Source organism: Pseudopodoces humilis, chromosome 25 (genome assembly GCF_049639895.1).
Source record: "Pseudopodoces humilis isolate 2021_Gansu_Grassland_sample_001 chromosome 25, ASM4963989v1, whole genome shotgun sequence".
Lineage (NCBI taxonomy): Eukaryota > Metazoa > Chordata > Aves > Passeriformes > Paridae > Pseudopodoces > Pseudopodoces humilis.
Window position 1 is genome coordinate 5,696,627 of NC_142224.1, and position 13,522 is coordinate 5,710,148.

Sequence of the window (13,522 nt, forward strand, 5' to 3'; positions counted from 1 at the left end):
CTGCTAGCCCACACTCGGTGCTGGTTGCCGTGCCCCCAGCAGTCCGGTCCTGCTCGGTTGCAGGCAGCTCCCAGCCCCAGCCTGGCAGGTTTTTGCGGGCATTGTCACCCAGGGCTCGCTGAAGCCCGAGGCGGGGGTGCCCGTCCGGGACATCATTCCGCACCCGCTCTACAACGAGAGCAGCCTCGACTACGACATCGCCCTGATGAGGCTCCAAGTGCCCCTCAGTTTCTCAGGTCAGAGTCCCTGTTCTGCCCGGTGCTGTGCCGGTGCTGTCCCGGTTCTGTGCCGGTGCTGTCCCGGTTCTGTCCCGGTTCTGTGCCGGTGCTGTGCCGGTGCTGTCCCGGTTCTGTCCCGGTTCTGTGCCGGTGCTGTCCCGGTTCTGTGCCGGTGCTGTCCCGGTTCTGTGCCGGTTCTGTGCCGGTGCTGTGCCGGTGCTGTGCCGGTTCTGCCGTGTTCTCCCGTGGAGTTTTCTGTCCTATCCCACAGGGAAAATCTGCCCAACCCCAGCCTCTTTGAGCCGCTCCAGGGCAGCTGTGGCAGAACCAGAATCCCAGCACGGTTTGGGTTGGAAGGGACCTTAAAGCTCACCCAGTTCCACCCCAGCGTGGCAGGGACACCTCCAAACCCCGTCCAGCCTGTCCCCGAGCCCCTTGCAGGGCACGCAGGCTGGCACGGGGGGTACAGCGTGCCCAGAGCTCCCGGGAGCTGCAGTCCCACAGCTCCCGGGCCCATCACCGAGCCAGGCTGAGCTCCCTGCCGGAGCTGTCCCCTCGGAGCTGTCCCTGTCCCCGCAGGTGCCATCCGAGCCGTGTGCCTGCCGCCGTCCCCGCAGGACCTGCTGCAGGGCACGCAGTGCTGGGTGTCGGGCTGGGGCTACACCGCCCCTGGCCAAGGTGAGCTGCCCCCGAGCCTCCCCCTGCCCTGCCCGGGCTGTCCATTCCAAATGCTCACCCTGCCTTCATCCCAGCCCTGCTCCGGAGGGCCCGGATGCATCCCTTAAGGCAGTCACCTTCCCCCGCTGTCCCCTCCCGCTCCCTTCGCTGTCCCTGTCTCTGTCCCTGTCCCCAGCACAGGTGGCCGGGACGCTGAAGGAGGCTCTGGTGCCCCTGATCGGCACCCGGAGGTGCAACAGCTCCTGCGGGTACAGGGGTGAGCTGACGGCCAGGATGCTCTGTGCAGGACACCTGCAGGGCCGCGTGGACGCCTGCCAGGTAGGGCTGGGAGCAGGGGGGGACACCTGGGGGTGCCTGCAGCCACCCCGGGACACCCTGGGGGGACACGGGCTGCCCTGAGCTTCACACGCTCCCCGGAGAGCTCAAGGCCAGGTTGGACGGGGCTCGGGGGGTGGCACCGAGCAGGGGGTGGCACTGGAGGAGCCCAGGGAGCCGAAGCAGGCTGATTCCCGGATCTGCCCCGCAGGGGGACAGCGGGGGCCCGCTGGTGTGCTGGGATGGAGCCATGTGGCGCCTGGTGGGAATTGTCAGCTGGGGCCGGGGCTGCGCTGAGCCCAACCACCCCGGGGTCTACACCAACGTGGCTCAGCTGCTGCCCTGGATCCACCAGGTCACCCAGGTAAGCCCAGCTCTGTGCACAGACAAATCCCAGGATCCCTTTAGGACAACCTCTCTTCTGGTACTGATGGCTTTTTTCGTTTCCTTTTTTATTGATTTTATTAGATCCACTAGAAATGAGACAAGGACAGAATCCACACAGCAACATTGCCCTTCCCACAAGCGAAGAACAGCCCAGGACCGGCTTCTCCCGTCTCTCTGTAACCCAAACAGACTCCCAGATGTGCTCAGTATAAATAGTTTATTAAAGAAAATAGCAAATTACAATTCTGTGAACAATCAACAGGGGAGAAGTGTTTTTCAAAACAGATGTTTTTTGGATGACTGTGTTTAAGGGGTAGGGGATCCCATGAGATGTCAGTGTTCTGGGAACACTCAGAGGGGGAAAAACAAAAACAGAGGGGTTCTGCAAGGACTGCAGTGACATGAAATCCTCAGCCCCTGCAGAAATGCCTGGAAATGGGAACAGGAGTGGGACAAAAGTGCCAATGACAAGGAGACAACAGAATAAAACATTAAACTCTGTGACTGAAACTCTTCTAAGCACTACAGGGTAGGAAGGACTTTGCTCCATGTGTGCAGCACCTTGGTCTCTGGGCTAAGTTCAGTGGGTGCTCTGAGTTTTTTAATTAAAATAAATGTACAATAACCCAAGTGTCAAACATAGCCTTTTGTGACTTAATGCTGTGAGTGCACCTTTCATTCCCTTTTTATTTTGGTTTACATTTCTCTCAGCATTCCTGAAGGACAGAAAACAGAACAGCAGAAAGACACCACAGTTACACAGGTCACACCCAAGAGAAACCTAAAGGAAGGAGCTGAACTGGCTTCTACAGTTGGGAAAGTGACAATGGAAAGTTCTGAACCAGTTTGAAGATACTTTCTATGAAAAGTAAGAGAATTTTCATACTTGTGAGAAATCCTGTGACCTGATCAATGGTTCATTCAGCACAGGATCTCCTTGCCCCACATCCCTCTCTAAAGTGTCTCTCCCTTGAGGTCTGCTCCTCAGGGGAAGCTGAGGTGGGAAAGTTTGGCACTTCTTGGAGGGATATCAAAAGCTCTCCAAGTCTGTGGGCTCCACGTATGGTTTGAGGGACAGAAGAGGTCACAGAGGGGCTGCAGGTCCCCTGATGTAGAACTGCATAGAAGAGTCCCAGCTGAGCACTGCAAACGCCCAGCCTGAGATGAGGTTACACAAACACCGAGCCAGGAAATGCTCCTTCCCCCCAGCCAAGCTCCAGGAAGCACCTCCCCAGTCCCAAAGTTTTTCAGACCAGTACAAGAAAGGTGAAATAAAAAAAAAAGTTTGCAAGTGTCAGTTTGCTCTTGCTGTGCCACAAGAGGCAGGTGTAAACTGGAGTCACTTGATCTTGGCCAGGGCTGCTGCTCTCCTCTCTGTGTTCTGGAACAAGGCTCGGATCAGACTCTTCACCTCAGCTGCCGAAAACTCCTCTGCCAGAGGCCCCTTGCCATCTGCCCACCTGCATGGGAGACAGGGAGAGCTTTATGTCACCAAGCTGCCCAGAAATGGCACCCCAAACAAGCCTCCAAGGACCTGTGCCAGGAGCTGATCCTGACCCCTGTTAGCAGCTCCCGCCCTTCCTCTGAGCTCCAGCTCCCTGGCACAGGTCTGGAGAAGCAGCTGGAGAGGAGAACACCTACTGATCCACAATTTCTTGGAGGTTGGCCTGCAGGATGATCATCAGCTCCTTGAATGTCATCCACTTCTGCACATAGACTGGAACTTCCTCTTGATACTTCTTATTTTTGTCTTCTTCAAGCAGAGGGGTGAAAACTTGGGGTCCCTCCTCCACCATGATCCTGCAGAGTGAGTACAGCCTGTCTGCATCCTCTGCAGAGATATCCTGGAAGGGGGAAAACATCAACAGAGAGAAGTGAGGTTTATTTTCAGAGTGCATAGTCAAATGAAAAACTGAGATTATGAGAAGAGTTTCTGGAGGTGACAAATGCTGTCCCCAGCACCCCCCACGGCTGTTACCTCCAGGGCAGCAATCCTGGTGACAATCTCTGCCAGGGCTGTGTTCAGTAAGGCCCCCATGGCCTTGCAGTACACGTTCACAGGGAGCACATCCTGCCACACCATGCCCAGCCTCCTCAGCTGGTGCAGCACCTGCAAGGCAACAGCTGAGTGTGACACCAGACAGAACCCTGGGAAAGGCACCAGGGGGTCAGGTGAGTACAAATGGGCAGAAACAATGGAGCAATCCTGCTAAAGACACAGCCCAGGACAAAAAACCCAAACCATCATGTCAGAAAATAGATGTTTTAGCAGTTCCACAGCTGTCAGGGCTGAGATGACACACTGCACCCTCCCCAGGATACCTGCAGGCACTGGGATGGTCTTTCTCTGCCTTCCTTACCTGCTTTATGGCTTTATTTGCTGCACAGTAATTCTCCTCATCATCCATGTTGGAAAAATTCCTGGCACTCGAGAGCCTCTCCAGGATTTCTCCCTTCTGCACTCGCATCTGGGCCAGAAAACACTCTATCCCTTTAGGAGCAAAACAAGCAGAGAAAAGCAATTAAGCAATTATGAAATCTGCTCTGCCTATTTATGACTGTAAGTGCTGAATAATGAACTTGCTACAATGTTTTATTTTTAATCAAGTTTCCAGTCTCCGTACAGTCTCCCAGAGCCAGTTTAACCAGTGAGCTCTTGTGCAGCTTGCGTTGCTACAACACTGCTCGGAAAAAAGCAGAGTAGGAGAATGAATTGTGGACGACTCCTGCTAGCTCACACAAACTTATCTCTGAATTTATTTCTGTAGAATAATTAATGAAAAAGACAGAGCAGCAGATCCCAAAACAAAGTGCTACATCTTGTTGGATACTGAACTGCTCTTGGGACTAAGAAGACACAGGTTTCAAAGAGCCAGAACTTCCTAATTCAGAAAATGTTTTTGCCACTTGTCCAAAAAATACCAATCCACTGCTGGCACTGAGTGAGCAGCCAAACCTCCACAAAACCAGCAGCAACTGCCAGGGTGAATTCCCACATGATCCACAAACACATTTCAAGAGGGGAAGGTGGGAAGTTACCCAGCCTCCTTATGCCAGGCACCAGGTCCACGAAGGTGGCAGCCCCGTTGCTGAGCACGCTGGTGCTGCGGAAGCGGAACTGGTGGCCCAGGGTGAGCAGGTGGTGGGCGATGTACATGCAGTTGTTGTGGTGGATGGCAGCCAGCTGGGGCAGCTTCTGCAGGTTCTCCCTGGCCCAGTAAGAAGGGAAAAAGAAGAAATGGGTTTATTTAGAGCTGGTTCTGGTAAAAAAAGTGGTCGTGTCTATGCTAGAGAAACGCATGGTCTGTCAGCAGATGGTGCTGGCAAGGCCGGGCTGACATCAGAGTAAAAACATTTGACCTCTCACATCCTCACAGGAACTGGCAGGAAAAGAGTCTGAAATGCCATTTGAACCCTGTGTTATCCTGTTGCACTATATTAGGAACATGAAGCAGTAAAATACAGACTCTCTGAGTGTCACAAGACAGCAAGTTTTATTATTCCAGATCTTCTTTTATAGACAGTTCCGAGAAGGTCTGAGAGGTAAAACTCTCGTTGGTCATTAAATCAACACATCACCACTACTGGACAATTAAAAACTACACCCCTTGACTATTTCTTGCAAGAAAACAACAGGGATCCAAACAGCACCTGCAAAGGTTGTCCTTCTCCAAGGACTGCTTGGATTCCTCCTTAAAATTCCTCAGGCCACACTTTCTCAGGCCGGTCTGAGAAAGTTATGTGACTTGGCTTCACACAGGCTCTGTGCTCCCTGCTTGCTTTCAGCATACATATTATCCCACACTGTTTCCAGCCATGGACTTTCAAACAGGAGTAAATTTATTAGAGCAAAGTCACAGTGAGGAAAAGGGAGAGAAGTTCTCTGTCAGGCTTGTGAACTTTCCATCTTCATTGCTGTTCTTTTTTTTCACAGGAAAAACATCATGAAAAACCTGTGCATCAGATCTGAGGTCAAAGCTACATGGCTGGAAACAAACACAGCTGTGTGAGAACTTCACCCAGACCCTTGATGAGAAGACTGACAACACAGAAACTCTCAAGCACCTGCTTTGCACAGGTATGGTTTAATAAGAGACTGAATAGTTGATTTTTGCTGCTGGAGCCCCTGGCTGCAGTGGACAGCTGGGACTGTTGCAACAGGAGTATTGCCCCTCAGAACAGCCAGTATGGACACACTCACCTGTGGTACGTGGGCACCACCTCGTAGAAGAGCTGGAAGATGTTCCTGACACAGTCAAAGAGCTGCACACAGCTACAAGGGAAGGAGGGCTCATGTCAGCCTGGCATTAATGTCCTGGTCACAGCTGACCCTCAACCTGCCCCACAACAAGGTTTTATGAGCAGAAGCACTGGCACAAAGAGGGGATTGTCAGGATCAGTGACAGCACTGTCAACACTCTGGAAAACTCACAAAGGCTGTGGTGACCTTGAGGTTCGGTGTGGAAGGGAGACACGTGAAAACCCAGAACAAAGGGGACACTGTCCCTGCCCCTCCAGGTGTGCAGGAACACTCGGCCCTCTCTCTGCCCCTTGAGGGCAGCTGTTACCTGGGCAACTCTCCTGCTTCAGGGCTGTGGTCTGTGCTTGTTGAAGTTAAATTTGTGTGGATTCTGTTTGTTTTTCCCCAAGAGCCCTGCCAACTGCAGGGCTGGAGCTCTCAGCTTTCACTGGCACAAAGTCAGCAAGAACTCTGCTCACAGTGAGGCCAGCACTTGGTTTTGGGAAAAGGAGATGGCTTTGATTTTTCTAAACAACTGACTTTTCTAAAAACCTGAACTCCAAGGGCTGCTGAACCTGAAGGACCAGCCTGCAGCAGTGTCAGTCTCCTGCCCAAACCCAGGGATACATCCTCCAGCCAAAACAAGACTAACAACTGAGTCTAATTTTTTGGCCTTTTCTATCCTTTAAAGTTCTTTAAACCTATTACCAGATGTTTGGTGCTGCTAGAGGCTGACACACAAGTTATAATCAATATTGATTTGACAAATAATGATAACCAATGATAATGCCAAATAATTCCTACCAGAGATCTGTGCTGGCTGTGGCCTCCAGCAGGGTGTGATAGGCCAGCTCCACGAGCTGCTGCACCGAGGAGCTGATGCGGCAGGTGGGCAGGCACAGGGTGAACGGGCTCAGCCTGCTCTCACTCCCCAAATTCACTGTCCCACTCTGCAGGAGGCTGGAGGGTCTCTGCATTTTTAGGTGGTCTCCTGACCCAGGATCAGGGAGCTCTGGGAGGGCTAGGCTGGAATCAGGTGTGATCTAAGGGAAAACAAGAGGGGGGGTAAAAAAATTTACAGCTCAGAAAGGAGAATCTGCCAAGATTAAAAAGCAATGAATGGCAGAGATTGAAGACTCAAACACAATACCGCAGAACTATTAAAAAATATTTAGAGACTGTTTTCCAGATGGAAAAACTGCATGAGGCATCCCCAGTCACCTTCACAGTGTTGTGTATTTCTGAGGTCATCAGGTTCCTGGCTGCCATGATCACATCCTGGCACTTCTTGTTGGCAAAGTGGGAATCGACATTGCAGGCGTATTTCAGCAAGGCAGTCGTGTCTTCCTTCAAAAACTGCATCTTCTTCAGGGCTTTCTCAAATTCCTCTGTGGATTCGATCACCTGAGGGGAGCAGATGTTTGTTAGCACAGTCCCCTAAAGTCAGGGAACAAAGTAAAATTGGGTAGAAAAGCCAAAAGCAAAGGATGAACGAGGTTTTGGAGGGCATTAACCACTGGAGTGCCATCCCACTGGGCTCTGTGCTCAAACCTGAGGAGGTTTTTGGGACCCACCTCTTTGTACTGCTCCAGTTTGCTGCTGTTGGTTGGGATGGAGTCCACCAGGCAGTTGTGGATGAGGCAGTCTGAGAGCTCCTCCCAGATGAGCTCCCCCAGCAGCTCTGCCAGGGTGACTCTGCCTTCCTTTCTGCCTTCCCCAGGCTGCTCCAGAGGCACATCTGCATCCCAGAGAAGAAAAATGGATTTTAATACAGCTGCTTCCTGGGCCAGAGCCTGCATCGGTTCAATAGCCTTCCCTCCATTTTCCTTGCACATAATGCTGATTAACAATCAAAATTCCAGAGAACTCTCATTAAATGAACAATGTACTGCTCACAACTAATTCCCAAAGAGAGGAACTACCTACTTAGCAGGTGTTTGTGCAGAACTTCAAAAACCAGCTTGATCTTGTCAAACACCTCCACAGGAGAGGACTCGTTCAAGACAAGCTCCTGGGACCTGAACCTCAGGATGAACACATCTGGCTGCTCCTCTGGGACTGGCTCCAGAGATGGGTGTGAGATCAGCGGCTTCAGGATGTACTGCAGCAACAACTGGCCTGAGGAAAGGGAAAAACAGAGGTTTTCCAATAGCAGATTGCTCCAGGGAGGTCCAGCCCTGACTATTCTGGATTTGGAGACTGCAAGAAGTGTAAGGAATAATCCCTTCATCAGTTCTACCAGGGAATTACTGATGAGGTAAAACTCTTCAAGCATCAGGCTATGAAACCACACAGTCATAGATCAAAATGAACCCTGAATTGTCAGGAAAGGAGAAATAATTCCAGGTAGATAATGGGATAAATATTTTCCTATTAATAAGAGCTACAGCATTCACCTCACTGTGAAACACCAGCCAGGAGAGGAAGAAGTCTTCCATTGTCCTGCTGGAGTGAAGTGGATCTCACTATCCATGTTAAAAAAGCCTGAACTATCCCCCTGAGCTACTGGGGCTGTTTCTGAGGTCTGTCTTACCAAAATCTTTGAGCCTGGAGTGCAGCTCTCCCAGGACAGCCAAGGCCTGCAGCACGGCAGCCACGGGTGGGACAGCAGTGTCCTTGTCCTGAGGCAGCACCGTGTGCAAGTGCAGCTCCGACAGCACCACGGCCTCCAGGCTGCTGCTTCCTGCACACAAACCACACCCAGGGCTGTCACAGGGTCACAGAGAGGCAAAGATCTACCCCTCCCCAGAGCAGGAGCTCGCTCAACCCCCTCAGCCCAACAGTTTTACTGCACGTCCCACCTTGCAGGTGAAAACAGGCACTTCAGTAGGGCAGAAAGGGTGAAAAAAAACCCTGTGAGCACCTTTGGAAGGGGGAAGCTTCCACACAATGAGCTTCTGCCACTCCTGCCTGAGATGGTAGATCAAGTTCTGTGTCTGCACCGTGAGCTCCGTGCCCAGGGCCTTCAGGATCTTCAGCTCAAAGCCCCTGCGGGACTCCAGGCTCCTGAGGCTGCTCCGTGCCTGGTGGGGGAGAGCAAACACAGCTCGGGTAAGCTCTGAGCCAAAGCATCCTCTGGAACTCAGTGCATCCACCACCACTGCCAAGGGCTCACTGGTACCTTCTCCAGCTGCTGAGCTGCTGCCACGTACTGCTCCTCCAGCAGGGCAGAGCTGCACTCCTTGATAGAGGAATCAATCTGCAAAGGCCAAGCACACACAGGGGTCACTGCAGCTCTGCCCTCATCCAAACCTGTCAGCCACAGGCACTCATCCAAAACAGAATAATGTCTCACACTGAGGAGCAGGATGCTTCTGCTCCCCCTCCTCACCTCCTGCAGCTTTTTCAGGATGCTCAGGACCAGCGTGTCCCTCTCCAGCTGCTGCTTCAGCTCTGTGAACTCAGCAACAGCAACGTTTAGATCTCGCTGAACCTAAAATAACAACATTTTTCAGTTCATTGACAGCATTTCTTAACTCTTCTTAAATTTATCATTTATTTCTGTTCATAGAACAATTTGGTGAAGAATAAAAAAACTCCATCCTTTTTATTCCTGTGTTCCACCCCCTGCCACAGCCAAGGCTGGTCCCTCTCTCTGAAGGACAGTGTGACACACTTTTCAACCCACATGAGTGACAATCCCTTAATGGCAGCTCCTAATGTACACCCTGGTGCCACCACAAGGCGTTCTTTAGGGCTGATAGCACCCAGGGATCTTAATCACAGAATCACTCCGGATTTGGGATGAAATGGAGCGGAATGTCCCCTGGGAGTCACCTCGTTCTCGATGCCCGCCTTGAGCATGTCGATGTTGTTGGCCAGCCCCTCCACCTGTGCCACCAGGTCCTCTGCGCTCTGCATGCTGGGCAGGAACTCGCTGTACTTCTTGTTGATCATGGTGCACACCTCTCCCTGAGGACAGCGAGCAGCAGGACAGCGTCACCCCGGGGGCAGAGGGACAGGGCCGGGGCAGCCGGGATGGAGCAGGGCTGGGCTCCTGGGGCAGAACCAGGGCTGGGCATCCTGATCCAGCTGACCTGGGCCGGATTCCTGGGGCTGAACCAGGGCTGGACACCCTGATCCAGCTGATCTGGGCTGCACACCCGGTCCAAAGCAGGGCTGGACACTCGAGCTGACCCAGGGCTGGGCACCCAGTCCTGACCGGCTCAGCCGCAGCGCCGGCCCCGCGTCTCTCCCCGCGCCCCCTCCGTTCCCCGTCCCTCCGCCGCTGCCGTCCCTTGCCTTGAGCTCCTCGACGCGGCGGGAGAGGCGCCCCACGCGGGCTCCCAGATGTTCCTTGTCGAGCCGGCCCGAGCGCGCCAGCACGGCCGCCACCAGCGAACCCTCCCGCGCCGCCATCGCTGCGCGCCCTACGGCGGCCGCGAGGGACACGGGACCGCGGCGCGGAGCAAGAGCGGGGGACCCGGGTTCGAGGCTGCGGGGGGACAGCCGGAACCGGGGGGGATCGGGGACCGCGGGTTTGGGGACACGGGAATGCCGGGGGGGATCGGGGACCGCGGGCTTGGGGACACGGGGACCCAGCACCAGTGGGTGCTGAAGGTTTATGGCTTGCAGAGGACACCAGTGGGTGCCGGGGCCGTGGCTATGGGGGACCAGTGACTGCAGGGGGACATAGAAATTCTGGGGGTTCCCTAGCTGCTGCAGGGGTCTCTGGATGGCTGGGGGGGCTGCATGGGTGCTGGGGGGCTCCATGGGTGCCGGGGGGGCTCCATGAGTGCCGGGACACCTGCGGATGCTGCTGGGTTCTGTGGCTGTGCAGGGACCTGGCGGTCCTTGTCGCTTGCGGGTCCGTGGCTGCTGGAAGCCCCTGGCTGCAGAGGGTCCCTGGCTGCCGGAGGACCCGAACCACAGCCCGCCACGTCCTCCCTGTCCTCCCACGGCTGTCGGGCTGTGCTGGGGTGAGCAGGCAGGCGCACAGCCCCCCATCCATCCCCGGCTGCCGGGGAGGGAGGATCAGCCCCCGGCATCCGGTACCTGCCGCAGCCCCGGGCGGGCGGTGCCGCGTGGTGAGCAGCTCTCCCCACGTCCTGCGAGCGGGGACAGAGCCAGCACCGCCGGGCCATGACGAGGGGAAAGGTCCTGAGTGCCTGGGCACTGCTGGCCGGGCTGGCCCTGGCCAGCTGGGGGGTCCGAGGTGAGTCCGCAGGTGTGGGGTCAGCGGCCGGACGCTCGCCGTGGTCCCTGGATGTGCTGGGAGGGTGCTGGGATGGAGCCCCAAGGCTGGGTGAGGTTTTCCAGCAGGGAAGGTTTGGGATGTCGATGGGGAAAAAGGAACCAGTGCAACAAAGGATGGGGGAGCCTGCTTTGCCCAGAGTTTTTTTGGGACAGCCTGATGTGATGCTTCATCCCCGTGAAGGAGCTCTGAGCTCTGCTCTGCTGTCAGTAACTCAGGGGTGAAGCTGTCTGCTCTCTTCTCCTTCCACAGGGCAGATATACGTGAAGGAATTCAGCGGGAAGGTGTTCCTGGAATGTGTGCGAGGCCAAGGCAACAAAAACATCACCTGGTGGAAAGATGGGAGCACTGTTGGGCACGAAGCACAGCTGGACCTGAGCGCGGTTTATGATGACCCCAGAGGCCTCTACGTGTGTGAAACAGGGGGCCAAAGGAAAAGCCTCCAGGTGCACTATCGCAGTAAGTGTTGCACATCTGCTTTTCCAGAGCCAGAACTGCTCGAGGTTTTCACCCAAGCTGAGTCTTGAGGGCATTTCCCCTCATCTGGGAGTGTCTCCACCGGTTTGCTGCAGGTTCTTCTGCGTGTGGTGTCACCATGACAGCTCTGCAGCCTTATTTAGTGCCCTGACCTGCTTCTGTGGCCCTGCACTGGGCGTGGGGGCACGTGGCAGCTTGTGCCACTGCCCTGGGTCACACAGCAAAGCCAGCTGCTCTCTGTTGGACTGGCAGAGCTGGCTGAGCACTCTGGGTGTGCCCCTGCCCTCAATGTCCACGTCCTTTTGGGCTTCCAGTGTGCCAGAACTGCATCGAGGTGGACGCTCCCACCATCTCAGGCATCGTCATCGCGGACGTCGTGGCCACGTTGTTCCTGGCAGTGGCCGTGTACTGCATCACTGGCCACGACAGGGGACACACGTCACGAGGTGAGGGGTGGGAGAGACCTGAGTGCTGGGCCTGACACCACTGGGAGTTGTGTGTGGCACCCAGGGGCTGCAGCCAGCTCTTGGGTTTGTGTGTAAATGTTCCCCACACTGCCCATGGCTCCCCTGATCCCTGACCTTGGCCTTCTTTCTTCCTTCAGCTTCTGATAGGCAGAACCTGATCGCCAACGAGCTCTACCAGGTGAGTGTGGGGACACCCCTGTGTGTGTGGGGACACCTTCAGCACCCCTGTGTGTATGGGGACACCTTCAGCACCCCTGTGTGTATGGGGACACCTTCAGCACCCCTGTGTGTGTGTGGGGACACCTTCAGCACCCCTGTGTGTATGGGGACACCTTCAGCACCCCTGTGTGTGTGGGGGGACACCTTCACCATCTCAGTGTGGAGAGAATCTTGCCAAAGGCTGATCCAGCTCGCCCTCCCAGGGCTGAGCAGGTACAGTTTTGGCTCATCTGCCCTTTTTTTCCTCCTCCCAGCCCCTCAGAGAAAGGGAGGATGAGCAGTACAGCCGGCTGGCTCCCACCCGTGCCCGCAAGTGAAGTGGGAAAACTCTGAGCCTCTGAGACTGCCTTCATCAACGAGCTGGTTTTGCTTGGAGGTCCCTCCAGGGTGGGCTGCTTGCAGCCCTGTGCTCATTCCTTGCACTTCTACATTCCTGCCATTAAAGATGAGCCTGCCCCACAGCCTCCCTGCTCCATCTGTTGTGTCCAGGTCCTGGGAAAGGCACCCACAGGATGGGATCTGGTGTCTTGTAAGGTGCACATGGGATGGGATTTGGTCCCTGCACATGGGATGGGATTTGGTCCCTGCACATGGGATGGGATTTGGTCCCTGGGAAGGTGCACATGGGATGGGATTTGGTCACTGGCAAGGCCAGGTCTCCACTCCCCAGCCCCATGCAGACACAGCTCATGTGGTCTGAGCCCCCAAAACAGGACACAGATCCCAGACAGGGCCAGCCAGCATCACCTCAGCCTTGGAAGGACAAAGAAACATTCCTCTGGTGCAGGGGTAAGCACAGGGGCAGAGCTGTTGCCACTGCAGGGGTGCTGATCCTGCTGAGACAAGGAATGTGTGGGATGGCACTGGCTGGGGTGAACACTGGGGCAAACTTGTACATTGATGTGACCCAAAAATGGTGGTAGAAACACTGGGGTGTAGCAAAATTTAGGGGGTTTTGAAAGCAAAATTTAGGCCCTGTACACCCAGAGCCTGCTGGTGGGCTGAGCAGGCGTCTCTGCAGCAGCGCTGGCTTGCAGAAGGTGAGAACATGGCCCTGGGTGGTTTTGGAGCTGCTGGGGGTTGGTGCTGTGCTGTGTGTATCTCACCATCTCCCTGCTCGGGGTGCAGGGCCTGTTGTGGCAAACGAGCCCAGCTGTGCCTCTAAACCGCATCCTGGCACTGCTGGGCTTCACCTCCCCTCCTGCAGCCCAACCACCCCCAGCTCCTGCTCGCTGCTGCTTCCTCTGCTCAGGGGCAGAAACGGGGCTGGCTCGACCTGAAACAGGCATCAAAACAACCCACGGGCCCTGCTTCGCCTGTGCCATTG

General features: G+C 55.0%; 3 protein-coding genes across 3 annotated transcripts in view; 2 read left to right on the forward strand and 1 right to left on the reverse strand.

Moving 5' to 3' along the window:
• The window catches only part of TMPRSS5 (transmembrane serine protease 5), a 29,196-nt gene extending 27,401 nt beyond the window's left edge, over window positions 1-1,795 (forward strand). Inside the window, exons 8-12 of the mRNA XM_088066724.1 lie at window positions 64-236; window positions 798-896; window positions 1,072-1,214; window positions 1,423-1,575; window positions 1,680-1,795. Coding sequence (XP_087922850.1) covers window positions 64-236; window positions 798-896; window positions 1,072-1,214; window positions 1,423-1,575; window positions 1,680-1,688 — 577 coding nt within the window. The 3' untranslated portion in view covers window positions 1,689-1,795. The remainder of the gene's footprint in view (window positions 1-63; window positions 237-797; window positions 897-1,071; window positions 1,215-1,422; window positions 1,576-1,679) is intronic.
• Window positions 1,796-2,259: 464 nt separating this feature from the next.
• Window positions 2,260-10,206, reverse strand: ZW10 (zw10 kinetochore protein). The gene is made up of 16 exons (XM_005531122.3): window positions 10,081-10,206; window positions 9,616-9,750; window positions 9,170-9,271; window positions 8,960-9,037; window positions 8,702-8,861; window positions 8,372-8,521; window positions 7,765-7,956; window positions 7,413-7,576; window positions 7,060-7,242; window positions 6,643-6,881; window positions 5,800-5,871; window positions 4,638-4,807; window positions 3,959-4,089; window positions 3,577-3,708; window positions 3,240-3,442; window positions 2,260-3,058 (listed from the first exon to the last, which is right to left on the reverse strand). Exons 1-16 carry the CDS (start codon window positions 10,195-10,197, stop codon window positions 2,938-2,940), a joined length of 2,349 nt encoding a protein of 782 aa, XP_005531179.2. The 5' UTR covers window positions 10,198-10,206; the 3' UTR covers window positions 2,260-2,937.
• Window positions 10,207-10,843: 637 nt separating this feature from the next.
• Window positions 10,844-12,656, forward strand: LOC102106764 (T-cell surface glycoprotein CD3 gamma chain). The gene is made up of 5 exons (XM_005531072.3): window positions 10,844-10,993; window positions 11,285-11,491; window positions 11,824-11,955; window positions 12,114-12,154; window positions 12,450-12,656. Exons 1-5 carry the CDS (start codon window positions 10,921-10,923, stop codon window positions 12,510-12,512), a joined length of 516 nt encoding a protein of 171 aa, XP_005531129.1. The 5' UTR covers window positions 10,844-10,920; the 3' UTR covers window positions 12,513-12,656.
• Window positions 12,657-13,522: the final 866 nt, after the last annotated feature.